This window comes from Odocoileus virginianus, chromosome 17, assembly GCF_023699985.2.
Source record: "Odocoileus virginianus isolate 20LAN1187 ecotype Illinois chromosome 17, Ovbor_1.2, whole genome shotgun sequence".
NCBI classification, from domain to species: Eukaryota; Metazoa; Chordata; class Mammalia; order Artiodactyla; family Cervidae; genus Odocoileus; species Odocoileus virginianus.
Genome location: NC_069690.1, coordinates 37,654,026 through 37,680,871, shown reverse-complemented (window position 1 = coordinate 37,680,871; position 26,846 = coordinate 37,654,026). Strand labels below are relative to the sequence as shown.

Sequence of the window (26,846 nt, the reverse complement as noted above, 5' to 3'; positions counted from 1 at the left end):
TTAAACACCTACTATCTAACAGATACCATGTAAAATGTTTTACAAGTTTTATTGCTTCTAATTCTTACAACTTTGCAAGGTAGGTGGTATTGCTCTTATTTTACAGATGAGGAAAAATCCTCAGAGAGGTTGTGTAGCTTGTCCAAGGTTATGTAACATACCTGACAGACTTGAGATTGAAATTCAAATCAAAGCCATAGTTTTTATTTTTATTTATTTATTTATTTATTTTGTTACATAAATTAACCCATTTATTATAGGCTAGCAACATGATGAAATGGTGGTGCTTCTACTGGTCCTTCAGTTCCTTCAGTCTTCTGATGGCAGGCTTGACTGTGACAGCAGAAGTGGTGTTGTAGGTCCAGGCACCACCAGCTACGTTTTCATGCAGGAACCACAGTGCCAAATGCCCACAGCTCTTCTCTTCATCTTGGTTTTGCCACAGAAGGAGCAGGTATACTTGGCGTGCTGGCTGATTTCAATTTTCTTCACCATTTTCCTGAGGGAGGCACCATAACGGGTCCCGTATTTGCCCACGATTCCGACCTTCTTGGTGCGTTTCGCCCTGACCAACACTCACCATCAAAGCCATAGTTTTTAAAAGCATGTTGTTCAGTTGCTCAGTCATGTCCAACTCTTGGCGACCCCATGCAGCATGCCAGGCTTCCCTGTTCTTCACCAACTCCCGAGTTTGTTCAAACTCATGTCCATTGAGTTGGTGATGCCATCCGACCATTTCATCCTTTGTCATACCCTTCTCTTGCCTTCTATCTTTTCCAACATCAGGGTCTTTTCCAATGAGTCAGCTCTTGGCATCAGGTGGCCAAAGTGTTGGAGCTTCAGTTTCAGCATCAGCCCCTCCAATGAATACTCAGGACTGACTGGTTTGATCTCCTTGCAGTCCAAGAGACTCTCAAGTATCTTCTCCAACACCACAGTTGAAAAGCATCAATTCTTCAGCACTCAGACTTCTTTATGGTCCAACTCTCACATCCATACATGACTATGGAAAAACCATAGCTTTGACTAGACAAAATTTTGTTGGCAAAGTAATGTCTCTGCTTTTTAATATGCTGTCTAGGTTGATCACAGCTTTTCTTCCAAGGAGCTGCAGTCTCTTAAATGCAGTCTTTTAATTGGCTGCAGTCACTGTCCACAGTGATTTTGAAGCCCAAGAAAATAAAGTCTGTCACTGTTTCCATTGTTTTCCCATCTATTTGCCATGAAGTGATGGGACTGGATGCCATGATCTTAGTTTTTTAAATGTTGAGTTTTAAGCCAGTTTTTTCACTCTCTTCTTTCACTTTCATGAAGAGGCTCTTTAGCTTTTCTTTGCTTTCTGCCATTAGTGTGGTGTCATCTGCATATCTGAAGTCATTGATTTTTCTCCCCACCCATCCAGCACAGCATTTCGCATGATATACTCTGCATATAAGTAAAATAAGCAGGGTGACAATATACAGCCTTGACGTACTCTTTTCCTGATTTGGAGCCAGTCCGTTGTTCCATGTCCAGTTCTAGTTTTTGCTTCTTGACCTGCACACAGGTTTCTCAGGAGGGAGGTAAACATATAACCCCATTATTTTTTAACTTTTAAAGCATACAACTCCCTTATTATTATGTGAAATTGTTAATATTAACAATTATTTATATGAATTCATGCCCTATGCAAAACACCTTAGTCTATGGTGATTTCAGAACACAGGGCCTTTAAGGATTATCCATCCATTCATGTATTCACTTAACAATATTAAACAGGACTTCCCAGGTGGTGCAGTCTAAAGAATCTGCCTGCCAGTGTATAAGATGCAAGAGACTTGGGTTCAATCTCTGAGTTGAGAAGATCCCCTGGAGCAGGAAATGGCAACCCACTTCATTATTCTTGCCTGGAAAATTCCATGGACAGAGGAGCCTGGTGGGCTACAGTCCAGGGACGTGCAAAGAGTTGGACACGAGTGGGCACACACACACACACACACACACACACACACACAACTACTATGTGCCAGAAAGTGTGTCATGCATAAGGGATACAAAGGTGAAGGTCTTTAGCATTATGGAACTTGCATGGATGTAGACATATATATGGGAAATTTTAATACAGAGTAAGTGATCTATAAGTTTAATATATTTCTCAATAATAACATTAAAAACATCATTTCTGGAACTGAACAAGTTGACTAGAAAATTAAAATTGTAAGAAGAACCATGAAACTTAGGAAAAGAAGAGTAGCGAGGGTGCAGTGGGCCTGTATCATTAAAACAAAGCTATTAGGGCAGTTTGATAAGAACACATGAATAGATGGATTAATGGAGTGGAATGGAGAATTCAGAAACAGACTCAGACACAAATGGGAATATGGTATATGTGCATATGCATGTATTTCTCACCAGTGGGGAAAATATAAGATTACTCTTAAAGATGTTGAGATGAATGTGTAGCCAAACAGAAAGACAATTAAAAAAATTCCAAATGGGTTGAAGACTAAAACATTATTTAATATAAAACTGTAATGATACATAAAGGAAACGAGATAAATGAAATGCTGATTGAGGAGGATATAAAGATGGTGGGAGACTTTTATTGCATTGATTTTATTTTTTTGACAGCACCATATGGTATGTGGTATCTTAGTTTCCTCACAAGGGATAGAACCCATGCCCCTGGAATGGGAGCACAGATTCTTAGCCACTGGGCCACCAGGGAAGTCTGTACCATGTTGACTTTTCTATCTTTTAAAACATATTTACAGGGCCTCCTTGGTGGCTCAGTGGTAAAGACTCTTCCTACCAATGCAGGAGACATGGGTTCGATCCCTGGGCCAAGAAGATCCCACATGCCTTGGAGCAACTAAGCCCATGGGCCACAACTACTCTGCTCTAGAGCCTGGAGTCGTAACTACTGAACTTATGTGCCACAACTATTGAAGCCCATATACTTTAGAGCCGTGCTCCACAACAAGAGAAGCTATTGTAATGAAAAGTCCGCACACCACAATTAGAGAATAGCCCACACAGCAATGAAGACCCAGCACAGCCAAAAGTAAGTAAATAAATAAATCTTTAAAAAAAACATATTAAAAAAACATATTTACAATTTAAAAATGTTTTTGTTTAGAGTATTTGGCTTGGGAAATAAAAATTTAGCTGTAGTGTAGTGAGTGAGAGGTAGGAAGTCTTGTGAGGCTGGAGGGGTCAGAAGAGTCAAGTCATGAAAGAACTGCTCGTTGTGGCCTGTGAGATCTTAGTTCCCCAACCAGGGACTGAACCTAGTATCTTGGCAGTGAAAGTGTGGAGTCCTAACCACCAGACAACCAGGGAATTCCCAGGACTTGACATTTTTAAAATGTGGGTTTTATAGTATGAATAATGGGGAGCTGTGAAACTTTTTAAAGCAGTGGGTTGATAAAATCATGTTTTAGAGAGATACAGCCCGCACCCACATAGAAAGCAAGATATCTCTAAATCTTGACATGTCCGGGTGGAAATGCCTAATAGCCAGGCTTAAAACCCTGGAGCTTGAAAGGGAGCCATGACTGGAGATAATGAATTTGGGATCATTAGCATATTTTAATAGATGGTAACTGAAGCCCTGTGAGTAGCTGAGGTCACAAAAGGAAGACACTGTGAAAAGGCCTAAGACAGAACTTAAGAGGTGGAATGAGGAAGAAAAAAATAATGTTCCCTGAGAAGGATCTAGAGAATGAAAATTTGGACAGTAATGGGAAGAAATTAAGTAAAAAAGATTTCAGTAAGGAGAGAGTAGTCCTAAATACCAAAGGTTAAAGGTAGTCCAGATGAGGGTGAAATGTGGTTTTTGATTTAAATACGAGGAGGGGCATATTATTGAAGGTCATGGGAAGAATAGTTGAGTGGAGAGTTCAGGTTAAGCCAAAGTTGAAGTGGAAGCATCTTGCCTCCACAGTGGAGGCAACTTGTTTTAAGTTTGCTAAAGACAGAGAGGAGATTGGAGCAGCTGAGGGAAAGACATGAACTGTTTTCTTTTTAAAGGATCAACTAAAGATATCTAAAATGATGATAATAAGCCAATACTTAGGGAGTTAGAGGAGAGAGTGAGAAATTGAGTAATACTTAAAATGTTTGGTGTCACTTCCAGGGGCTCCAAAGAGCTCGTAACTATAGTCCTTTATGTCTCAGCACAGAAAGAATTCAGCCAGAGGCAAACTGATACACAAGAAGTGATTTATTAGAATAGGATGCTTGTGAGGCTTAATAAGCAGGAGGGCAAGGTGGTGCTGTGTCCAGGCTACAGTTTTATAAGGAAAGGAAAAGGGGGGAGGGGGAGAAGACCTTTGTCTTTCTTCAGTAGACATCATGCTTCTACTATCAGTTCCTACTCCAGGTTGGGCAGGGGAGTTTTCTTGTTCCTACGTGATCAAGCTAGGTCCACAAATTATTGTTTTTTACGTGAGCAGAGAGTTGTGACCTAGCGACTGGGCAGGATGTGGATCTCATGTGTGGATCTCATGCCACTATTCATTGTTTTATGGGCATGTGTCCTGTTTCTGTTACATGGTTTATTGCTAAGCAAGCCTGCTTTCTTCAAGTCGCTCAGTCGTTCTCCAACTCTATGCGACCCCGTGGACTATACACTCTGTGGAATTCTCCAGGCCAGAATACTGAAGTGGGTAGCCTTTCCCATCTCCAGGGATTCTTCCCAATCCAGGGATCGAACCCAGGTCTCCCACATTGCAGGCGGATTCTTTACCAGCTGAGCCACAAGGGAAGCCTACTTTTTCTTTTCTTTCTTTTTTTTTTTTTTTTTTTTTAGTAAGCATTAACTTAGAAGGGTCTCCCATAGTTTTTGTACTTACAATCCCCTAGTGGCATTAACTATTTAATCAAGTACTTTATCAATACCAGATGTTAGGGGTGGGATCCCAGCAGATGAACCTCCATGCCTGAGATTAGGAGGGATGCCTCTTCCACCATAAACGAAGGGAAAGGAAAGGGTGATGCAGGGAAGCTGATGGAATTTCGGTTGGCTGGTTTCTATTTAACTCCGTAAAATAAGCCTGGGGAAAGGGGGGAAAGGGAGGTGGCTGTTAGTCGAGGTTTGAGGAGAGTGCTGATTTAAAAAGACGTTTTACAAACTCTGGGTGGCCTAGGCTGGTCCACGCTGGGGCTCGGGAGTGAGATCCGGAAGGGAGCTCCCAAGGATGCCACAGTGCACTGCCATGGCAACAGAACCGCCAGGTGAGGCCCAGGCTCAATTAGAACACCCAAACAGCGCGTGCGTACGAAGCCGCTTCAGTAGCCGCGGCTCCTCTGCCTACGGGATTCTGCAGGAAAGCATACCGGAGTGGGATGCCATACCCTCTTCCAGGGGAATCTTCCTGGCTCAGAGATGGAATCCGCCTCTCCATGTCTCCTTCACTGGCCAGTTGGGTTCTTTACCACTAGCGCCACCTTGGAAGCACAACCCCACAGAGCTTCCTCTTATTAACACACCATTTGGAAAGCCACGGGGAAGAGCCAACTCGAGGTGACCGAAAGTAAACCACAAATCACGCGATATCATGGGCCGTACCCCGTGAGGCTGCTCGCGAAGCTACCGCCACGTAACGCGGCAGCTAGGTTGGTTTTATTTATTTATTTATTTTTTTTGCTACAGCTAGTATTAAACGTCACTGTCCTGCGACGCTGTCTCTGTAATAGGACGCCCTCCCGGAAGTGGGCTCTGGATCGGGCAGTGAAAGTGGTAGCCGGTTGCCCCTGGGACCAGATCTCGGGAGGTCGTTGTTGAACTATTTCTCCAAGTTTCTCTCCTATCCTTCCTGCGTCTTCTAGATCCGCGGAGTGAGGAAACATCTCCACCATCATGGGAGGCGGAGACCTGGTAAGTGAGGGAGCCAAGGGCTCGGGGAAGACCGAGGCCCGAGACCAACTGGGGCTGGGGACGGGTGTGGCAGTGAGTATTCTTGATAACGCAGCTGTGCTTTCGCGGAGAGGGAGCTGTAGCCCTGGACGGGGGGCGGATCACTGAGGCCTTGGAGGGACGGGGCGGAGACTTGGAAAGGTGTGTGAGGTGGGTCGCCAAGGATGGCAGGTGGTGTTTGTTGGCAGGAAACCCTTCTGGCTGGAAATTCTGGGGAGCTTTGGGACGGTTGGAACCGTGGCTAGGAAAGGAGGCAGGTATGGAGGACGTGTCACGCAGATTTTGTTTTGTGTATTTTGTCTTAGGGTACCTTGCCTTTCCTGAACTAGGAATTCAGTCTTGTCCTGCGCTGTAGTTGTGATGACTTGTGCCCCATTCTCCTCATCCCTGAGCCGTGTTCTGGGATCACAGATCTTCCTCATGTTCACCTTTCTGACTTTCACTCCTTTGGTGCAGCATTCTGATCTGTAGTGGCAGAGCTTTCTTCTGAATTCATTGTTGTCCAGTCGCTCAGTTCAGTTCAGTCGCTCAGTCGTGTCCAATTCTTTGTGACCCCACGGACTGCAGGATGCCAGGCTTGCAGTGCTTCACTGTCTACAGAGTTTGCTCAAACTCATGTCCATTAAGTCAGTGATGCTGTCCAACCATCTCATCCTCTGTAATCCTCTTCTGCCTTCAGTCTTTCCCAGCATCAGGGTCTTTCCCAGTGAGTCGGCTTTTTGCATCAGGTGACCAAAGTATTGGAGCTTCAGCTTCAATATCAGTCCTTCCAATGAATATTCAGGATTGATTTCCTTTAGGATTGACTGGTTTGATCTCTTTGCAGTCCAAGTGACTCTCAAGAGTCTTCTCCAACACCGCAGTTGGAAAGCATCAGTTCTTTGGTGTTCAACCTACTTTATAGTCCAACTCTCACATCCATACATGACTACTGGAAAAACCATAGCTTTGACTATCTGGACCTTTGTCAGCAAAGTGATGTCTCTGCTTTTTAATACGCTGTCTACGTTTGTCATGGCTTTTCTTCCAAAGGGCAAGTGTCTTTTAATTTCATGGCTTCAGTCACTGTATGCAGTGATTATAAGTTATGTGACTAGTTCTCATAACCTGTATAGCCACCAAATGGGAAATGTACTCATAAGAACGTGGTGCAATATCAGAAAAATGCTAACCTCCTGAAAGTGTAGCTATTGAATCAGCAAATAGATCCATTTAGCCATTTGTCTAGTAGCTACATTAGAGTTTGTCAGATGTTATCAATTAGGATGACTTCCAAGATACCATCAAGGTTCGTCCGATTTAGTGTCTTCAAGTAGCTGCATTTAGGGACAGGAAAGCTCGAATCCAAAGTTTCTCAGCCTCACCACTATTGACATTTTGGGCTGGATAATTGTTGTCTGTGTAGTCCTGTGCATGTAGGATGTTTAGCAACATCCCTGGCCTCTGGCTAGTGGCACCTTTCTCCCCGAGTTGTGACAACCAAAAGTGTCAACAGACATCCCCAAGTGTTCCCTGAGACGCAATCACCTGTATTGAAGGCAAGCAAGAAAGGACCATTAGGACAAGGTGGAGGGTGGGGGAGGAAGGGTTGAATAACCTGATGAGGGGAAAGTGAAAGGTGGCTGCTGTGAGCCATGTGTTACGCCGGAATTCGTGACCTCCGGAGGAGAGAATTTCGAACTGGGGTCAGAGATGAGGCTTGAGTACTTGGAGCTTTTTGTGTACCAAAGTTTTATTAAAGTATAACAGAGATAGGGAAAGCTTCTGACATAGACGTCAGAAGGGGACAGAGTGCCCCCTTGCTAGTTTTTAACAAGGTGTTTTATGTCTGTTAGAAAGCTTTTAATCAGATAAGAGAGATACCTCAAGATTGAGGGAATTTCACCAGGCCTTTCCAGTCCTGATCCTCTCCAGTTCATTCTTTACGTGCTAAGCTGGTCATGCATTTCAGCTGCATATGAATGTTTTAATATTTTCTACTGCCACCAGGATAATTCAGTCCCTTAACATGGCTTATAAGGCCCTTAATGCTCTCTTTATTGGCTTCATCTTGAGTCCCCTTCCCATCAGGTTGTTCTCCTATCTCCAGCCATGCTGAATTATTTGTATTCTGTTCTTTTTCACCTCTGGGGCTGCAGCTGTGTGTGCTGTTACCTCTCTTTGGAAATCTACTCCTCTCATCCCTGCTTCCGACATCACTGGGATAATTTATAATTGTCCTTAGATGTCACTTCCTCCAGAAAATCTTCCCTGGTTGGGAAGCTGAACCAATGCAGTGACTCATGGGGAGGAAGGCAGAAGTGAAGCACTCCTTGAGGGTGAAAGGGAAGATCAGAGTCAGGGGGAGACTCTTGGGAAGGAAGGTTGAAAGAGGTACTAGGTGTGGTTGTAAACCATGCAAGTTCAAGGCAAGTTCAGTGGACTCAAGGAAAAGAAGGTTGTATTCTTAAGAATGTGTCCAATGCCAAAGACACTTGAGTTCTTTCACCTTTCAGAGTCTATACCTTCCCACCTCTCTGCCTCATTCCTGTATTGTCATCATCAACCCTCACTTCAGGCATGGCCTGTGGAAGTTAGACTCATACATTTCAGGATAGAAGTAGTTGAAGGGAATCTCGGAGGGGCCTGTTCTAGCCTGAAATTTTATGTACTTGAACAACCTCTCCTCCGCCCCCCACATGTGAGAGAGTGTTGGGTGCCAACCTCGCCATTGTTAGAGACATCTTGCACTTACATGGCTGCCTTGGCATGAACGGGGTGGGGTGAGGCAGGCCAGTTATAGTCACCACACACCTGCTCCCTGTCTTGTTTTCTCCTTCCTTTCATTTGCCACAGAATCTGAAGAAGAGCTGGCACCCGCAGACCCTCCGCAATGTGGAGAAAGTGTGGAAGGCTGAGCAGAAGCATGAGGCTGAGCGGAAGAAGATTGAGGAGCTTCAGCGTGAGCTGCGGGAGGAGAGGGCCCGGGAGGAGATGCAGCGCTATGCGGAGGATGTCGGGGCTGTCAAGTAAGCAAGGCGCTGGGGCCGTTTGGGCTGGGGGTGTCTTGGTGTGTGGGGAATTGCAGGCCTGTGGGTGCATTGTCCAATTGCTGCATAATAGCTGCATAAGAGAATGAGTTTGGAGTCAGTCTGAACTGGGTTCTAAGGCTGACTTTGTATGGACTAGCCCAGCTATGTAACTGGGAGCAACTTTGGGAGCCTCAGTGACCTCAGTAGAACCAGGGGGGTGAGAGTACCCAACTCCTAAGGCTTTTAGAGGATCAGATGAGATGACATGTAAAGGTCTTAGTGTAGGCCAAGTTCATGGTACACAATTGACGAGTAACTGTGACTGAGGATGACTGCCTCTACCCTGCTTACTGTGTTGAAGCCACATTCCTGCTTTTGTTAATGTGTGTACTGCAGGCTCATTTTAGTGAGGCAGTGAGGTCCCATGAAAGGAGATAGATGTTGTGTCTGTCAGTGAAAGCTTTGTGACTGTGGACAGTCTCATTCAGTTTCCTCTTGTATAATATCAGATAGAAGTAACAGATGATGTACCCTAACAGCCTCCAAAAAGGGAGATAGGAGTAAATGTGTTCTGAGAAAAATACAAAGCATAAAATATGCAGTGCATTCCTAAATCAGAATTGAGTAAAAACTCTAGAATAAAATTGAGTAGTCTGTACTGTTCCTTGTTCGTATCCTTGTGGACAAGTCTCCAGGGTGACATGTGACATACTTTACACTATATTGGATATATAAGACTTTTCCTTAGTAATTTCATGACAGAAGGATTAATGACATTTGAGTGTGTGTGTGTGTGTGTGTGAGAGAGAGAGAGAGAGAGAGAGAGAGAGAGGGAAGAGACACAGACCAAGAGAGAGACTTAGTTTCAGTTCATGGAAATGGTATTACGGAATTTAGGCAGGATAACAATTACATTCTTTCAGGAAAATGGATTGGGAGAATGCCATTCTGACTTAAGTATGAGTTTAAAATATTTGGAATATTTTAAACTAAAAGGAGTTTTGGAATTTTTAAAGTACAACACAGTATATTTAGGGCATTAATATATAAAATGAGAATATATATAAGAGAATCAAATTCTGTACTTTTTTTTTTAACCATAGGCACACATTAAATTATTTTACCTTTCATACTTTTTATAAATTACATCCTTTATAATTTAAACTAAATCAGTTTCACACATTTGGACTAGTTCCTGGGCAGCTTATAAGACATTCTTATATGTGACCTTTTAGATTTTGTGAACCCTTGATTTTAAAACAAATGTCAACTTTAGCAGAATATCTGTTAGTCAGAAGAGTTTATTTCCCAACTAACCAAAGGTAAAAAATTATTTTGAAATTTTTATTCAGACAAATGTTACAGATTATGCACCTGATATGTCAGAAATTTTGGGCTTTGCAGAGTCTGATGAGGTCAGAGTATAGATGAGCAGCTTCAGAGCTGGGAGTCCAGTGTTTACCATGTTGCTGACCTTCACGCCCTCTTGTCTGCTGTGAATGGGAGGAAGGTGATTTTATATTCTTTTGATTTTTTGCCCCACCCCCATCACCCATATCCTCCAATATCATGAAACTCAAAGGTCAACATGTAGGTCCATTTTCTCGGTTTTTACTTGCAGACGTAGTTAGACGATCTGCTTGTCCAGTGGGCTGGCTTGTGTGGTTCTTTGCAGTGTTGTGCCTTTCATGTATCCAGTGAAAACTGTTTACTGTTTAACAGCTCACTTCTGTGGTTCAGGTGATCTTTTCTATGTTTACTATGCTTCTCTCCTAGAACAAAGGAAAAAAACCTTAATATCTACACTATCCTTGACCTTCATCCAGATTCCTCTTTGCAGTGGAGTGTTGCTTTCGTATTCTCTGATATTATTAGAAAACTGTGTTTTCCATGCACGGTCTACACCAGCATTTCTCAGCCCTTGCACTTCGGTGTGTCCTTGGGAGATTAGATAAATGAAGATGGGAGTGATTCCCACTCAGGCCAACTTCCTAAGAGTAGCAGGGGTTGTCTGGGGCAAGGGCATCTATAGATTTTAAGACTCCCCTGGGGATTCCCTGGCTGCCCAGTGGTTGGGACACCTCTCACGTCTTGGCTTTCACTGCCGAGGGCTCAGGTTTGGTCTCTGGTTAGGGAACTAAAATCTCACAAGCCACTTGCATGGCAAAAACAAAAATCTCCTTGGGTGAGCCTTGTGGGCAGCTTCAAGAACCTGTTCTATATCGTTAATGATAGTAACAGCAAAAATCTGTAGATTATTTCATTTTTATATGACTTTTACCCTATATCTTTTCTTACTGAAAAACTCAGAGAGAGGGTCTCATTTAAAAACAATGAGCATTGGCAGTTACTAGCTCCATTTTATTTAAACATTTTATTTTCCTGTTTATTTTTGGTTAGGTGTTCATTGCTGCCTAAGGGCTTTCTGTCATTGCTGTGTGTGGGCTTCCCATTGCAGTGGCTTCTCTTGTTGGGGAGCACAGGCTGAGGCACGTGGACTCAACAGTAGTGTACACGGGCTAGTTGCCCCGTGACGTGTGGGGTCTCAGTGTCCGGACCAGGGATCTAACTCATGTCCCCTGTATTGGGAAACTAGGTCCATTTTAGATGTGAGGATGTGGAAGTGTGAAGAAATAACTTGCATGGTTACCGGGCTGGTTAGTGGTGGAACCGGGCCAAGTCCAGTGGCACTGGATTTCTGTGATTACAGCATGGTTTCTTACCAGAGGGCCTGAGGAGAACTCATATTAGTTGAGTCCTTTTTTAAAAAAAAAAAAATTAATTAATGAATTGATTTATTGTTGGCTGTGCTGGGTCATTGTTGCTCCATGGACTCCTCTCTTGCTGTGGGGAGCGGGGGCTACTCTCGAGCTGTGCTGCGTGGGCTTCTCATTGCTGAGCACGGTCTCCAGAGCTCAGGCTCCAGGAGTTGCAGCGCGAGGGCTCAGTGATGACCGCCCCTAGAGCACAGGTTCAACAGCTGTGGCACATGGGCTTAGTGGCTCCGTGGCATGTGGCATCTTCCCAGATCAGGGATTGAACCTATGCCTGCTGCATTGGCAGGTGGATTCTTTACCACTGAGCCAACCAGGGAAGCCCTCGTTGAGTCCTTTTAAAAGCTGGAGCCCTGAAAATACTACTTCATAGAAGTATCTGTCTTCATTTTTCCTTATTTCTTCTGGACAGGTTTTGCTGTTTTGCCTTCAGGCTCCCAGCCCTCCTACCTTTTCCTATCATCTCTTCTCTTTCTTTCACTTAGTTTCTTTTCCCTCAAGCTCCTGCTCCCCAAGGCACACTGCTCTTCTCCCTTTATTCTCTAAGAGTGCCTTCAGGGACTTCCCTGGTGGTCCAGTGGTGGAGAACCTGCCTCCCAGTGTGGGGGACGTGGGTTCAAGCCCTGGTCAGGGAACTAAGATCACGCATGCCACTGGGCAACTAAGCCCGTGCGTCACAAGTAGAGAAGCCCTCAAGCCACAATGAAGACTCAGCACAGCCAATAAATGAAGACATAAAATAAAATTGTTTTTTTTAAAAAAAGAGTGCCTTCATTCCTCTGGCACCAGTGTCAGCTTCATGGTGATGACTCCCACGTGTATCTCTGCATATTCAAGTGTTTCTGCTTCACGTGCCCCACAGTCATCTCGTCACAATAGCTCTCAGCAGCACCGTTTGGTCATTTGTTGACCTCTGTGCCTTATCGGGTACCCTGTGAGCAGCCTAGCTGCCTGAATCTCTGTCATCTGTCTAGTGTTACTCCTCTGCCTGGTACACAGGAAGTATGCTGAGTCACTGTTTACAAATGAATAAAAATGAGTCTTTAGTCCCCGCTTCCCAGTCCATGTTCATGTCAGGCATGTATAGGCATGATCCTTTGAGTCATCTTTGACATGTCCTTTCATTTTATTTAAGATATGTTTGTTTCATTTGGTTGCATCAGGTCTTGGTTGTGGCATATGGGATCTTTTGCTGCAAGGCACTCCAGAGCTCACAGGCTCAGTAGTTGTGGCACAAGGGCTTTGTTGCTCTGAGGATATGGGATCTTAGTTCCCCAGGGATCAAATCTGCATTCCCCCTGCATTGCATGGGGGATTCTTAACAACTGGACCACCAGGGAAGTCCATCAAACCAATAATTTTAATAAGAGAAGAGGTATCTAAAGGGTTAGACCCTCTATTATTGGTTTAGATTATTTTTATTAAAATGTGCAAACATGGGACTGCTCTGGTGGTTCAGTGGCTAAGATTCCAAAGTCTCGATGCAGGGGGCCCAGGTTCATCCCCTGGTCAGGGAACTAGATCCCACGTGTGGCAACTAAGACCTAGTGCAGCGAAATAAATAAAAAGTAAATATTTGAAACATTTTTTTAAATGTGCAAAGATATAGCTAGAAAGATATTATTTATGCTCATAGTTGTTATGTAATCTTAAAAATCAATATACAAAAAATGTCATATTCAAAAATCATTGAACCTAGTGTTATAGATAGTACTATTTTGATGAAACTACTCTGCTGCTTGCCATGTGAATGTGATATTGGTTGCCCCAATACATACTCTTATGAGTTCAGCACACCTTTATTGTTTGTTGCATGGAGACCCAATTTTCTCACCACTTTTTCTCTTAGAACCGCAGGGAAATATTTGGCATGATACTGTGACATAATTTGGCTTCCCTCTTTTGGCTTGAAAACGTAACTTGTTATGGCTGATCTTTTCTCATTATCTTCTTGAATGTAGTATTACCACTGGTGCCAATGTCCCAGTAAGTTCCAAAACACGTGATAAACACCACTGCGTATGTGGTCACTGGAATTGTTCTTGGTGATGAGCTGATTCAGAATGTGTACATTAGCTGTTTCATATTGTCCTGGACGTGAAGGCACTACACAAAGACTTCATAAAGGAGACTTGAGAAGCCCTGAGCAAAGCTCCGCGCCCCAGGTTGAGGAACGTTCTGTCCTCACAGGTCGCTTTAGTTGTGTGGAAATGATCTCTCTGCTAAAATTTAGTAAACGCCATGACAGCAAGTACCATTTCTTCCCAAGTGCCTCATGGAGTGTGGTGTTTAGCCTTTGCTGAAGAGCCTGTAGAATGAGTCCTATTCTGACCAGCCACACTTTTTTTTTCTTGAATGTTTGGTCGCGCCTTGCAACCTGTGTTATCCTAATTCCCTGACTAGGGATCGAACCCACAACGTAGACAGTAAGAGCATGGAGTCCCAACCACTGAACTGCCAGGGAATTCCCCTAGCTCTGCTTATCTATCGCTTGTGTTCAGGTTTGCAGGAGTCTACATTTTCTTTGACTATTTCTTTTTTTTTCCCTTGAACTAGGAAAAAGGAGGAAAAATTGGACTGGATGTACCAGGGTCCTGGTGGGATGGTGAACCGTGATGAGTACTTGCTGGGGCGTCCTATTGACAAATATGTTTTTGAAAAGATGGAGGAGAAGGAGGCAGGCTGTTCTTCGGAGACAGGACTCCTCCCAGGCTCTATCTTTGCCCCGTCAGGTGCCAATTCCCTTCTGGACATGGCCAGCAAAATCCGAGAGGACCCGCTTTTCATCATCAGGTACTGATGAGGGTCTGGGAAGGGGGTTTTGTAGAGATGCTCAGCCAAGATGTTATCTTGCCTCTTGCTTTATGGTTGGGAAGAGATTGGTAAATGTACCAGACCAGACCAGGTTTATCCATTTACCCTTAGTCGTTAAATAATAAGAGGTAGAAGCAAGTTTAGAAAGACTGGCAGCTTCTTAGAAATTTGGGGATATGTATAGAGTTCTTTTCCCCTCCCCTCTCCCCCTCCCTTTGTTTATTTGTTTTCATAGCAGAACCCTTTAAAAAGAAACTTTATAATCTTACTTGAAATCTTAATACAGATCAAAGTAAAGCTGCCTTTTGGGTGTTAAATAAAATCATGTAGTGTGTGTGGTTTTTTTTTAATTTGCATAATTTTATTTCAAGGATATGAGATTGAACATTGAAAATGTTTATTTCTTATTTATATATCTTTATATGTACATATTTTCTCCCATTTTGTAGTAAAATATGCATAACATAAAATTTACCATCTTAACTGTTTTAAAGTGTATAGTTCAGTGGCAGTAGGTACATTCACATTGTTATGCAACCATCACCCCCACTCATCCTTCTCCAGAGCTTTTTCATCTTTGCAGCTGAAACCTTATACTTATTAAACAATAAGTCCCCATTCCCTCCTCTTCCCAGTTCCTGGCAACCACTTCTACTTTCTGTCTCTATGAGAATACTCTAATTACTTGTATAAGTGGAATCATATGGTATTTATTTTTTTGTTGACTGGCCTATTTCACTCAGCATAATGTCATCAAGGTTTATCCATGTTATATAGCATGTGTCAGAATTTCTGTTTTAAAAATGTGGTAAAATGCACATGATGTACAATTTCCCATTTAAACCATTTTATGTATACAATTCAGTAATAGGGCATTTGAATTATTATTCAGTCAATCTCCAGAAAGTTTTTCATCTCTTTGTTTTTTGTTTTTTGGCGAGGCTTACTGGATCTTCCCTGACCAGGGGTTGAGCCCAGGCCACTGAAGTGAAATCCCGGAATCTTAACCTCTAGGCCACCAGGAAAATCCTCATCTTACAAAACTGAAAATCTATACCCATTAAACAACTCTCCATTTCCCCTCCCCCACAGTCCCTGGGAACCACTATTGTGCTTTCCATTCCTATTGTTGGACTATTCTGAGCCTCATAGAAGTGAAATCGTTCAGTATTTGCTTTTTTGTGAGTGGCTTATTTCACTTTGTATAATGTCTTCAAGGTTTGCCCAGGTTGTATCAGAATTTCCTTCTTTCCTAAGGCTGAATGATAGTTGCATGTTTATACCACATTTTTTAATCCATTCATCTCTCATGCCCATTTGGATTATTTCCCCCTTTTAGCTATTATGAATAATACTGCTATGAACATTGGTGTATAAATATGCATATTATTTTATAAACTCCTTTTTTCCACCTAATCATATATGTGGGGCATCTTTTTTTATTGCTGACTATGCTTTTATAACATCATTTTTATTATCTATATTGTATGGATATACCATAATTTATTAATATTCTCCTATTGAATCCCTAACTTGTTTCTAGGCTTTCATTGTTCTAATATGAACAACTTTTTAGTGACCTTCCTTGATTATATCCCTTCAATAATAAATTCTTGAGGAAGCATTTGTAAGATTAAAGAGTTTGTGAGTAGGTACAGGCTGTGATAAATGTTGCCAAATTGTCCTCCAGGAAAATTGACCTGTTTATTCTCCTATGAATATATGAGAATAAGACTTCTTGAAAGACGAATCCATTCTCTTTACTTTTCAATGTGTTATCATGCTAAATAGTGGAGGTAGTATTGAAATGCTGCATACGTTTGATACACAAGATGACATACATTTACTTGACCAGTTGGGAAGCCCTGAGCATGAAGCTTAACAAGCAACAGACCAAACTCACTTTCTTGCACAACAGGGAGCCAGTGTGGACTTTACCCACAATATGCAATCCCTCATGCAGACTTGGGGAAGATTTCTGGCTTTCACACCATCATGCAGATTGCAGCATAGGGCTTGTCTGCCTGCATTTAGAAAAAAATTGCTGCATAGAGTTATGGAGAGTAGAATGAATGACTTAATTCCCTTTCTGAAGAAATAATCATAATTTTTATAACTTCTCTTTCTTTAGGAAGAAAGAGGAGGAGAAAAAAAGAGAAGTATTGAATAATCCTGTGAAAATGAAGAAAATCAAAGAATTGGTAAGTAGTGCATTATGTAAGCATTAAGAACTACTTAACATGAGAACTCCTCTCCATTTATTCTTTTTTTTTCTTTTCTCCATTTATTCTTATGAGAGGGAAAACAGAATGGCTTTAAATGTCTTTATCTTTTAGAGACTGTCTCCTGGTGATTTTATGCAATCTTATATCAAGCTTAGTTATGCTTGATTTTCTCTTTTATGTCTTTTGGTTGGAAATGCAGCATGTGATGTCATTCTTCCAGAAAAAGAAGGGTTTTGGGATATGCCTGTGGAAAGCATGATTGTACACTGTGTTCAGGAGATCAGATGGTATCCCATTCATCATTAGGGCCCATTCATCATTCACATATTATGTGACTGTTTCTTTTTTTTTTTTAACTTTTTATTTATATTGGAATGTTAGCCGACTGTTGTGATAGCGTCAGGTTGACCGCAAAGGACTCAGACTTACATACACATATATCCATTCTCCCCTAAACTCCCTTTATGTGCATGTTTCTTGGATCAGTTGGTAAGAAAAGTTTAAAAATTGATCTTGCAATCCTTAATTACTTTTAGTGGAGTTGGATTCTTTTGAGAGAATAGAAATTCCTAGGCAGTGGTTCTGGGGACTGTTTCAAAACACAGATTCCCAGCCCCACCCACCAGAAAGTCCATTCTGTGGTCTAGTGGGTGTTTCTGCACAACCAGGGTCAAGACCCTCCACTGTTGTCAACAGAGAGCGGCTGATTGATCATGTCCCCGAATCCCTGTAGACCCAGAGACCTGGAGTCAGGCAGTTTGCGCATGACCCTCAGAGAGACTGACAGGTCTGGATAACCTTATGCGGTTATGTTCTGGGTATTTTCTAGTTGCAAATGAGTCTGGAAAAAAAGGAGAAGAAGAAGAAGAAGGAGAAGAAAAAGAAGCACAAGAAACATAAGCACAGAAGCTCAGGCAGCGATCGTTGCAGCAGCGAGGATGAGCGCAGCCGGGGAAGGTGAGAGCACTGCGCGGCCTCCTGCACCACTGATTCACTCACTCTCATTCCACAGAAGTGGACAAGCGCCTGCTCTGGGCCGAGAACCGCTAGGTTCTGGGGGCTTGGTGGAGGGCACTTGCACACTCTGGCTCTCTGCCCATGGAGTTGCCAGATAGCATTAGAGTTCCTAGGGGTGCTGGCAGGATCCCCAGCAGGACTGGCTGCAGCCGTGTCAGTCCTAAATCAGATGTCCTGGGTGCAACTTTCAGCTCTTTTTATTTTTATTTATTTATTTACTTTTTGGCCGCACCGCACGGCATGTGGGATCTTAGTTCCTCGATGAGGGATGGGACCTGCGCTTCTTGCCTTGGAAGCTCGTAATCTTAACCACTGAACTGCCAGGGCAGTCCCTCATTTCAGCTCTTGATTCCACCAAGACTGAAGTGGGTTCTGTGGAGGCTTTTTCTTTTTTTTTAAAATGCATTAATGGGCCCATCTGGGCCTGTTCTGTGTCTTCTCTGAGGAGCCGCCAGCGCTGTCGCTGCTGACTCAGAGTCCCTAGAATAGCAGCACGAGGTGAGAGGAGAATGTGCTCGGGCGCTGGGGCTGAAAAGTGAGGCCCACGGTTTTTCACAGGAAAAACATGACTGTGCTGATGCATCTTCCAGCAAAGATAGAGAAACATACTCCCACATGAGAGCCGGGAGGTGGGAGAGGTCACATTTGAAACAGGAAGCACATTTCATCACAGAGCTGTAAACTGGACCTTTAGGCGTCTTCTTTTTCAATGAGCATGTGTTTAATCTCTTAGATCTCAAAAGAAGATGGCAAATTCTTCCCCTGTTTTGTCCAAAGTCCCTGGATATGGCTTACAGGTAAGGATATGGCTTCTCAAAGGGAGTGACTGTGGGACCATGGGACGTGCCAACCTGGCAGCTTTTTAGGATATAGAGCATTTTTTTTTTAAACTTTTTATTTCATTTGGAGTATAGCTGATGTTACGATAGTTTCAGGTGTATAGCAGAGGGATTCAGCCATATATATACATGTGTCCATTCTCCTCCAAACTCCCCTCCCATCCAAGCTGCCACATAACTTTGAGCAGAGTTCCCAGTGCTATATACAGTAGGCCCTTATTGGTTATCCATTTTATTTATTTTTTTTTGTTTTTGTTTTTGTTTTAAAATTTTTATTAGTTGGAGGCTAATTACTTTACATCATTACAGTAGTTTTTGTTATACATTGAAATGAATTAGCCATGGATTTACATGTATTCCCCATCCCAATCCCCCCTCCCACCTCCCTCTCCACCCGATCCCTCTGGGTCTTCCCAGTGCACCAGGCCCGAGCACTTGTCTCATGTACCCAACCTGGGCTGGTGATCTGTTTCACCCTAGATAATATACATGTTTGAATGCTGTTCTCTTGAAACATCCCACCCTCGCCTTCTCCCAGAGTCCACAAGTCTGTTCTATACATCTGAGTCTCTTGGTTATCCATTTTAAATGTAGCAGTGTGTACCTGTCCATCCCAAACTCCCTAACTATTCCTTCCCCCAAACTTTCCCCCTGGCAACCATAAGTTCATTCTCTAAGTCTGTGAGTCTGTTTCTGTTTTGTAAACAGTTTCATTTCTATCATTTTTAGATTCTGCATATTAGGGATGTCATACATATTTCTCCTTTGACTGACTTTTATTTCACTCAGTATGACAGTCTCTAAGTCCATTCATGTTGCTGCAAGGACATAGAGCATTTTTAGCAGCCAGTCAGACACACAGAAAGAAGGGACTTTGGGCAGCAGAGACTGGGATTTCTGGGGAACAGGCCCCTTCCCTACTCCTGAGCCTCTCACTAAGCTGAAGTCCCTCTGAGTAGAGGGGCTAAACCACCAATGGGCATTTAGGCATCCCCCCTTCCCTCTGCAGGTAATTTACATGAAATGCATACATTTTAAGTGTACGGGTTGATGATTTTTTGATAAATGTATATCCCTCTGGACTCCTTTTTTCCCCTCAGGTCCTGTCCTCCATGTTCTGCGTCCTACTCTCCGTCAGGCTATAGACAAGAGCCAGGCCAATTTAAGTGCTTGGGTGATACATCCTTTTAGGGCATTTTGAGGATGACTTTCCTTAGTGTATGTAGCTCTCAGTGATAACCGTATGATGGGATTGGTGTACCCAGTGGGCCCCTTATAGGACCTCAGTGTTTATTCATTTTCTTGTTTCACTGCATCTTCTCCTGAGCTGCTGGATCTTCCTACATACAGCTTTCCTTCCTTTCCTTGATGATACAGGTCAGGAACTCCGACCATAGCCAGGGACTGCAGGGTTCTCTGATGGCTGAACGAAAGGGAGCACATGGGTTAAAGAATTATTCCAGGTCCAGGAGCTCCTCTTCCTCACCTCCCAGACATACCAGCAAGAAGAGCACCAGGGAAGCAGGGTCCCGGGATAGGAGGTCCCGATCCCCTGGCAGAAGGTCTCGGTCCCCAAGGCCAACCAAACCGTGAGTGTGGGAATTCAGTGGGCAATAACCTGTGAATGTGGGGGGCCTGGTCACAGCTGGGGTTTGCTTTTGGCCATATCTGTTCATCAACTCTTCCAAATATCTTTGCTTTGTTATTATTGTTCCTTTTTTTTTTTTTTTTTAATGTAAAGCTCAAATTTCTAGAACTACATACATACACATATACTATTTGTATGTGTGGAATCTCTGGAATGAGAGTAATACCAAATCTTAATGTATCCTTATGCCTTTGTTTTTCTTCCAGTTCTTCCCTCTATTTTCTTCAGTTTGGGTTATGATTCTGAAGCTGTTAGCTTTTCTTCCATCTTTTGAAGGACATGATAGAAGCCCCTATATTGGAAAAGCTTTTCTCCTCTCTGCCCTCTGTATCTTGTTACAGGCACAACTCTAAGGTAAATAGGAAAGACAGAGGCCGAAGTAAGAGCCCATCTCCTAAAAAGGAGGTTTACCAAAGGCGGCATGCTCCTGGGTACACCAGGTGAGTCCAGAGCCCAGGAAGTTCACTTCAGACTCCCAGGCCTGAGTCTAGGAGTGGCTCAGACCAGGGCAAGAGAATAATCTGTATCACCTTTTTTGTTTACCCCTTTCTTATTTCACTTGTTAACTTTTAACCATTCACCCCTACCCCTTACTCCATGTGAGTCACGTTGAAAGGACAAAGTAAATAGTTTTGAACTATTGAACTAATGACCAATTCATTAAGTGATTCTCTGTCAACATCTGTAAACCACGGTTATTCTCACAGAGATTTCCACAGGAAGCTTTTCTTAAGAGTGCTCCTTTCTTGAGGCATCGGCTGAAAGGGAAGAGGGTGGTCTTGAGGGCAAATGCCCTAAGATCAACTCTGCGTTTGAGTTAGGTATGGCTTGGGTCTGACAGACCATGGATGTACAGTCTTGGGACCTGAGTGGAGTTGGCTGTGCCCTTGAGAGGCTGTCCCAAAGGGTCTCAATTGCTCTTAGAAGTTATTAGATGAGGGAATTCCCTAGTGGTCCAGTGGTTAGGACTCTGCACTTTCACTGCTGAGGGCTTGGGTTCAATTCCTGGTGGAGGAACTAAGATGTGGCAAAAAAGAAAAAGAGTTGGGCAACTTTTGTGTACTTCCTTTAACTGCCTCCCCATTTGGCTGCATATTAGAATCACCTGAAAAGCTTAAAGAAAACCCAAAATCCCATTCCCTGGCGGCTGCTATGACATAATTTCTGGGAGGATGAGATGGTTAGTTAGGATCAGCGACTCAATGGACATGAATTACCTCAGTAATTCCAGTACACAACCAGCACTGGAAAAATCACTGAGTTCATAACAACCTCTTTCAGTCACTATGGTATTAGAAGAGATGCAGACCCTAAGGTCCCTTTTAACTCTTAATTGCCTGATTCCCTAAGTTTAAGGTTTAATTTTGACCGGCAACTTTCCAAAATATTACATATTTCCCTGCCTTCCAGAGAGGGAGGGTATACTGCATGTTATTTAATCTCTTGTTGGTATCGCTGGGTCAGTTCTTCAGCTGTGCTCTAATCCATGCTCTTCTTAGGGGTAGATGCTCATGACTGTGTGTGTTTTTTTTAAATATATTTTTAAGATTCTTGGTCAGTGCCAGGTCTGCTTTTTCAGATCCTGCTTTGTTTTTCTATCTCTTTTGCCATCTGCCATCACTTGAATTTGTCTCATTTTGTCAACCTTTTCTTAGTGCAGTTAGAATTTTTGTTGAATCTTGTGATTTCGAACGAGTTAGAATAAACAGGTTCCTACTGTATAGGACCAATAGACCGATATTTCAATAAAATTTAAATTAAAAAGTGAGTTAGAGCCCTCAAGATCTCAGTCTTCCAGGAATGGAAACACAGAAACTTGAAAGGATGGAATTTGGGATCTTTTTGTTTTGGTTTGGTGTTCCAGGTAGTTGAACACCAAAGATGTAACCAAGATTTGGGTACTGAAAAATGAAAGAAAGATTACAGCTGTAAAACCTTTCTTAGCACTATTTATATTGTTTCTCAGATTGTGAGTCATTGGATATTTCCTCAAGGGTCTGATGGTTCTGCAAGAATTTAAAATTTTTTGAGTTCTTTTTTGAATATTTTGATTTAATTAGTGATCTGAAACACCTTTCTTGTCAATTGAAAAGATGAAGCTTCTCCCTTTTCTCCACATCTTCACCAACCTTTGTTATTTGTGGTCCTTTTGATGCTAGCCATTCTTCATGTGTAAGGTGATATCACGTTGTGGTTTTGATCTGTTTTTCTCTGATGTTTAGCAGTGTTGAGCATCTTTGCATGTGCATGTTAACCATCTGTATATCTTCTTTGGAAAAATGTCTCTGCAGGTCTTCTACTCATTTTTTAGTTGGGTTGTGTGTTCTGCTATTGAGTTGTTTGAGCATTTATTTAATTTGGATATTAACTCTTTGTCAGTCATGTTATTTGCAAATATATTTTTTCCCATTCAGTAATTTTTTTTTGTTTTGTCGATAGTTTCTTTTGCTGTTTAAAAGCTTTCAGGTTTAATCTGGTCCCATTTGTTTATTTTTGCTTTTGTTTCTTTTGCCTGAGCAGACAGATTAAAAAAAAAATTGCTATGACTTATGTCAAAGAATGTTCTACCTGTTTCTTCTAGGAGTTTTATGGTTTCTGGTTTTATATTTGGGTCTTTAATCCATTTTGAGTTTAGTTTTGTATGTGATGTGATAAAATGTTCTGATTTTATTCTTTTACATGTAGCTGTCTGGTGTGGTTCTCCTGTGTGGTTCAGTTTCTCTAGAAACTACCAGAGTCTACCCTCTAGAGGGTCTCCTGTAGATGTTTGGGAGAGCAGGCACTGACTTCCCCTGAGTCAGGCATGAGGATCCCGGGATGTCTTAATTGTTCCTTATACAGACTTTAAATTAGCCCCTTTGTTTTCATCCTCATGCACCACACTCCAAAGTATTAGAGCCTTCAGTACCTGAAGCTCTCCTGGGTTTTACAGTGTGAATTGCCTCTGATCAGTATCAGGCACTTAGATTCAGTTTCCTCTAATCTGTTAAAGTGGTTAGCTTCATCCTCTTGTAGCTTCTGACAGTTTGTTCACATATGTCTTATCTAGAGTTATTTCCTCTTCCATTTTCTTTGTAGTTAGTGGGGTTTTTGAAGGGGAGTCTTCATTTTGCTATAGATAACTTAATGTCAGATTTTTAGTATCTTAAGTTTATTTCTCAAAATTGGGCTCCCACTCCCTTATGGGACTCTGATAATTATTTTTCCTTTTAAAGGGGGATCTGTATATCACACCAATTTGAGAAACAATAGATTTGGATGTCTTACATTGGTAAACAGTGATTGAGCTGGTTCATCATCTCCTCTTCTTGCTCTTCATTTGCAGTGAGTGCTAGGAAGGAAGACCTATCTATTACTGTCTGAGACTAAGTTAAATTCTTCAGGCAACTTGCTTCTAGCTTAGTCCTGAATGATATACTCATGAGCTATGTCCATGAATTTCTAAGCATCTCCAGTGGGTAGGTGGTAGATGTCATCCATCACATGAATAAACTTGGTTCCCTGTTCTTCTATAAGTTGTTAAACAAACAATTGGAATATAATTGCCATAGATGGAGGCTCCTGATTAGTTCTTATTATTGTTTCAGGATAATTACTCTAGAGATTATTGAATGAGAGTATGGATTCCTTCACTAAAAGTTGTTGCAATTTGAGTGAAACCACCTGAAGAAGTTGTTAGGAAGGAAGGAAACTTGCTGAGTGTGGCACTGGGCTGGGCATTTCCAAGGGAAGAGAGCTATGGGCTGGAGAACCTGGGTCCTACCTGGTTTCTCTTCCTGTGGTATTTCTATTTTTTTGTCTGGGAGAGAAGTAGGCCCTAGGGTGATTTTTGTGTTCAACAGAAAGCTCTCATCAGAGGAGCTGGAGCGAAAAAGGCAAGAGATGATGGAAAACGCCAAGTGGCGGGAGGAAGAGAGGCTGAACATCCTCAAGAGGCATGCCAAGGATGACGAGCGGGAGCAGAGGCTGGAGAAGCTAGACTGCCGGGATGGGAAGTTTATCCAGTGAGTGCATCTTTTCCCTGCCTAACAGCTTTCATGGCAGTGGTCCCAAGGAGGCAATCAGAAAACTGGTTCATTCACTGTGTTCCCAGTGTTTCTGTGTCTGTGTGGAGCTCAGCCCCCAGACACCTTTGTTGCTCTTCTCAACTTCTGGCCAGACAGTGGGATGTTTTTGATTTGAGGGGAGGAGAAATGAATTGGTATTTTACTGAATCTTCTTGGCCTTCTAAGAATTCATGGCTCAGGAAGCCTTTTTCAAATGAGGCTTGGACTTATTTTCCAGAACAGATAAACTTCCCCTTACAAATTTGTAAAAAATTGAGTTCCAGGTGGAGTTACTCAAAAGTTATCTATGTAGACTTAAAGAGAGCTTGTGTTTCTACAGCTGCTTTATGGCTAACAACCTGTTTCTTCTAATTCTGCCAAGTAGTTGACCAGTTAACAAATGCTTGTTACTTAACTTTCCCCTGTCTTCTCTTTCCAGCCGCATGAAGCTAGAGAGTGCATCTACCTCCTCTCTGGAAGATCGGGTGAAGCGGAATATTTACTCTCTCCAGAGAACCTCAGTAGCTCTGGAGAAGAACTTTATGAAAAGATGAAAGCCATCCCCTCTCTTGCTGGTTTTCCTGAAATTTCCAGGGAGGCTGCTGATCCCTTAAAAATTCTCTTTATAAGAGTTCAAATGGCTTCTTTCACAGATGTCAAACCACCACTGTTCAAAGTGACTTTCCTCCACGGATTCCAGAAACAGCTCAGTTCTTTTGAGAACCAGTGTGACTTGCTTTGTGGGATCCTTGGTAACTTTTGCTGGGTGCAGAGTAGGTTTTTCAATGGGTAGGCACTGGGGCATTTAGGTGTGAGCACTCATCTTGCTCTGGAGGGAGCCTCCCTATGCCTCTTCCCTCCACCTGTGTGAACAGACTTAACCCTGCCACCTCAGAATAGACTGGACCTTTCAGAAACCTCTCTCCTCTGAATCACCCAGAAAGATTGTTCTTACCAAGGTAAATGAATACTTAACTTGATTTAGTAGATGATGTGACAGAATGATGTTAGATTAGGGCAGAGCTAAGGCGGAGACAAAGAATCTGGAAGAAAAAAACAATGCAAAAAAAAAAAACAACCTTAAATGAACTGTTAAACTATTTGGACTATCAAACTGTAAAATATAGTGTATGTATATGTATAAATTATAATTTTTACATGCTTTTGGAAAAAAAGAAGTTAGCTTTGTGAGACTATTTTGTTTGGTAAGTGACTTTACTATGTAATAGAACCTCATTGTATCTTGTTATCCAGTAACACAGTAAGGCAGGTCAGCTTTTCTTTCCTCTGCAAATCTGGCAAGTTTTGGAAGGGCCTAGGATTTACTGATAGGATATAGGTTATCTGTCCTTTTTACACTGCTTATAGTCTCTGATGTGGGCAGTGCAGAAATGAAGTCAAGTCATTTTAGAGTCAGGACCAAACTCTCAGTATGCACCCTGGCTCTTAAAAGAAAGTATAGTGGAAGCTGTTTATTTCATGCCTTCCCTTTTATCATGTAGTAATCTTATTACAAGTCTAGGTTTTCAGGAGTTGTTTGGTATTATTTTTTAGTCAGGTATTAAAAAAAAACAAAAAAATCCAAACTCACAGGCTCAATCTCCTGTCTTCACCCCTTTCCTGTCTCCTACCAGAAGCCCTCATTTGACTCAGGAGTCCTAGGTACTCTTGATCCACACATTAGTTGGGCTAGTTCCTTGTTCTGCTAATTCCTAATTCTTAAACGAATTTGGATTTATATTTTTTGAGCACTTATGCTGCCAGACACTGTTATGCTTAAAACCCAGTCTTTCCCCAGAGAGAAAGTAACATACACTTGTTATTCAATTTAACACCTTATCCTGCTTCCCTATACTAGGGTTAATTATGTCTTTTATTACTTGATAATAAAAACTACATTTATTTTTGTAACTGTGTAAAGAGCCACCTGTGTTGAGTACCGAATTCCCATACAGAACTATGCTGATCCACGATTTGTGTCCAACATAAAAAGGAGAGCCTTAGTCCGAGAGGAATTATGAAGAAAGCGTGGGCAGCTTACTCAAAGATTTCACCGAGTGAGCCAGAGAGTAAGACGATTATAATTCCCTGCCGTGTGATAGGTGTCTTAAGGTGCCGGCCTGCCCCTGAACCAGACGCTTTGGCGGGAGGCCGGCCGCCGGTGGGTGAGAGCTGGACCCATTCATAAAACCCGAGGCTTCCGGCTGGCTCCTCTCATTGGCCCTGGGGGGAGAGGGCGTGTCCCGCGGGTGGACCGCGCCCCCGGTCCCAGGGGAGTGGGAAAGATCCACGCATGGGTGGGGCGAGGGGGCGTTTCTTGCTTTTCCCGGCAGGACTTCCTTTTGCCCTCGCTGTGTTCCTCCTCTCTCCCCCGGGGTGGGGATGGTACGTCCCACCCTCCTCGCATTCCCGCCCCTCCTCCCCTCCGGACCAGTGGTGCCGCCGCCATCTTGGCACGTCAGGTTGAGGAAAGACCCAAACCCTAGCTTTGGGGGGCCCGGTCAGGGAGATGCTCCCGCAGTAGTCTGCGAGACCTACCGAGCCCTCCTCCCCTCCCTGCTAGGGCGCGGGGC

The 26,846-nt window shown here is 42.8% G+C and overlaps 1 protein-coding gene, 1 long non-coding RNA gene and 1 pseudogene across 2 annotated transcripts; 1 reads left to right on the top strand and 2 right to left on the bottom strand.

The window, feature by feature from the left end:
• Positions 1 to 200: 200 nt before the first annotated feature.
• On the bottom strand, positions 201 to 2,660 carry LOC110128674 (large ribosomal subunit protein eL43-like; annotated as a pseudogene).
• A 1,526-nt stretch (positions 2,661 to 4,186) lies between these two features.
• On the bottom strand, positions 4,187 to 5,559 carry LOC139039111 (uncharacterized). Its single transcript, XR_011492304.1, has 2 exons — positions 5,338 to 5,559; positions 4,187 to 5,036 (listed from the first exon to the last, which is right to left on the bottom strand). It is a non-coding gene; the product is annotated as an uncharacterized lncRNA (long non-coding RNA).
• A 92-nt stretch (positions 5,560 to 5,651) lies between these two features.
• Positions 5,652 to 26,184, top strand: CWC25 (CWC25 spliceosome associated protein homolog). Its single transcript, XM_020879562.2, has 10 exons — positions 5,652 to 5,860; positions 8,735 to 8,907; positions 14,241 to 14,477; positions 16,630 to 16,699; positions 17,553 to 17,680; positions 18,474 to 18,537; positions 19,957 to 20,168; positions 20,569 to 20,667; positions 24,070 to 24,231; positions 24,713 to 26,184. The coding sequence occupies exons 1-10, from the start codon at positions 5,843 to 5,845 to the stop codon at positions 24,825 to 24,827; spliced, it is 1,278 nt and encodes a 425-aa protein (XP_020735221.1). The 5' UTR covers positions 5,652 to 5,842; the 3' UTR covers positions 24,828 to 26,184.
• Positions 26,185 to 26,846: the final 662 nt, after the last annotated feature.